Here is a 2,519-nt window from a genome sequence, read left to right as displayed (position 1 = left end):
CTCTTTTTTTTTTTTTTTTTTTTGCTTGGAAAGGAGCATTTCCGTGGAATGGGCTCATTAGGGATTCTGCAAGTGTCACCAGCTAATTAATGTCATGTTAATTGAGTATTCAAGATGCTGCCACCTCCAAGGACAGCGGTGCCGGCATGAAGGGGAATGCAGATGTGCGTTGCTCGCAGTGCCGGCGGGCCGCGGTGCCAGGCAGTGTGCCGTGCCGTGCTGCTAGGCAAGTGGGGTCCCACTCTTAGCCCCCTGCGCCCGCTGCCTTGCGGGGTGCCCGTGCCCAGCGGTGCCCAGCGTGCGTGCTCGTGTGCGCCCGTGCAGCTCACTGGCTGCTCTGCAGGTGCCATCCAGGCTCGGGAGCTTTACGGAGGTTGAACGGTCGATGCCCGGGACGTGCCCGGTGGGGCTCGCGGTGCAGCCCAGGATGCCGCGCACCTGCACGTGTCCCCCCGTAGGGACCTGCTGACGCCATGCCTCCTATCTCCCAGCAGCTACATTAAATCCTACTCAAAGGCCCTGGTTTTAATTGGCTTAATATACTCGTTAATAACAATGTCTATTTAAGACACCTGTAAAAAGCCCATAACATTAGCTTAATGGGAGGAATGGCTGGTGAACGCTCTGCCGTTCTGCCTGTTAAATTACTGCTGCACCGCTCTGATGGAGAGGACAGAGAGCGGCAACGACTTTGCTGCTGCGTCTCCCCAAACATCACACTGCTGCCCGGGGGGTGACGTGGAGTCCTGCAGCTGCCAGTGCCCCAACCTCCCCCTGAATCCTGGTTTTAACGCCGTGCCTGGTTCCTCCGGGCACACCTGCGCGTGCAGGCAGCTGCGGGCACTGTGCCGGAGCATCACTCGGAGCAGGACTGAGACAGGCATTGCAGACCAATTCAATGACTTCGTTAGGTGTGCTGACGGCACCCGATGGTGCAGCTCTTCTGCAGAGACATTGCCGCCCAGCACACGGAGGCATCGGGAATCCCTGGTCCCTGTGGCATTCGGAGCAAAGCGCTCCCCAGCGTCCCCGCAGGGAAGCTGGGTGCCTGCAGTCCCCTTCCCCCGGGTACCATGGGGCTGCGCTGCCTGGGAGCCTCTAAAATTGCCTGGCAGCAGGGGAAGGATCCCTGGGAGGGCTGGGGCTCCTTGGCCAGGGGTTCCAGCCCCAACCTCCCCCCCCCGATTTGACCATCTCTCCCTTGCAAAACCTGGATCCTGGCAGGCGCCGGGTCCAGCATCCCCCAGGTGCTGGGGGTTTTGGGACCAGCTCGGGAGCAAACATTGTCCCCCGTACGCTGGCGTGTGTGTGCGTGCGCCTGTGTGTGTGTGGAGATTTTAAACACCTAATTTATTCCATCTATTAGATAGATTTTGTAGATTTAATCATTTTCACAGTTGGTGGCTCATTGGATACTCAAGATAAACTCCAAATGAAAGTATAATGGGTACGACAAATGAGTTTTCACACCAGAATGGCAGAAACTTGCTCGGGAAAGAGTTTGAAAGGAACAAAAATATATACATATACAATTTTTTTTTCTGCAGTGGCTTTTGCTGACTCCAGTAGGTTACCACAGTTAATTTCACCAGTTTTGTTCATCTGTAAAATTGCATAAAAGTGACATTTTTGTGCTCATTATAGGAACTGCTGATTTATGGCTGGTAAATGCAATGCTTTTCCATTTTTGGTGAGGTTCTCGTAGCAGCGCAAAGCACCCATGAAATTGCTTGTATAATGTAGTTTAAATCCAATCTCAGAGAAAGATTCCCCCGTTGGGTAAAGTGACATTTCCATTCTCCACACCAAGTTTATTTTAGGCCACTTAGAAGTGACTCCGTCAGCGGGAGGGGGCAGGTTGGTGTCCTGACCTGGTTTCTGCCGGGAGTGGGTAGGAGCCGGGACGGGGGTGATGGGTGTCGGGGCACCGGGTCCCCCTCCTCCCAGCAGAGCCAGATTCACCCTACGCTTTGCTCCTGCAGGTGAGACAGCGGCACCCATGCATTCCCCGCGCTACCCCAGCCCCGCCGAGCTGGATGCCTACGCACAGAAGGTGGCCAACAGCCCGCTGACCATCAAGATCTTCCCCACCAACATCAGGGTCCCCCAGCACAAGCACCTTAACCGGACGGTCAATGGCTACGACACCACGGGGCAGCGCTACAGCCCCTACCCCCTGCACGCCGGCGGCTACCAGGGTCTCCTGGCCATCGTGAAAGCCTCTGGCAAAAGCGTGGTGAAGAACTCGGAGGGGAAGCGGACTAAGCTCTCGCCTGCCCAGGTCGGCGTCGCTCCCTACCCCGCGTCAAGCACTTTAGCTCAAGGTCCCTCCTGCGCCGGGCAGCTGAGCTACCATGGCGGCCAGAAGCAGCTGGAGGGTCCCGTGCCCCCCAACGTGACGGTGGCGGCCTCCGTGCTGCCACTGGCGGGCAGGAGCCTGGCCCTGCCGCCATCCAACCTGCCCTCCATCCAGAGCATCATCTACCAGATCAATCAGCAGTGCCAGGCGCAGGGCGCCC

The 2,519-nt window shown here is 57.0% G+C and overlaps 1 protein-coding gene across 1 annotated transcript in view; it reads left to right on the top strand.

Annotated features, from left to right (window-relative positions):
* The window catches only part of FAM222A (family with sequence similarity 222 member A), a 14,274-nt gene that overhangs the window by 10,572 nt on the left and 1,183 nt on the right, over positions 1-2,519 (top strand). The window contains 1 exon segment of the mRNA XM_019473283.1: positions 1,983-2,506. Coding sequence (XP_019328828.1) covers positions 1,983-2,506 — 524 coding nt within the window.

This window comes from Aptenodytes forsteri, unplaced genomic scaffold (assembly GCF_000699145.1).
Source record: "Aptenodytes forsteri isolate BGI_AS27 unplaced genomic scaffold, ASM69914v1 Scaffold118, whole genome shotgun sequence".
Lineage (NCBI taxonomy): Eukaryota > Metazoa > Chordata > Aves > Sphenisciformes > Spheniscidae > Aptenodytes > Aptenodytes forsteri.
This window is presented reverse-complemented; position numbering and strand designations above follow the sequence as displayed.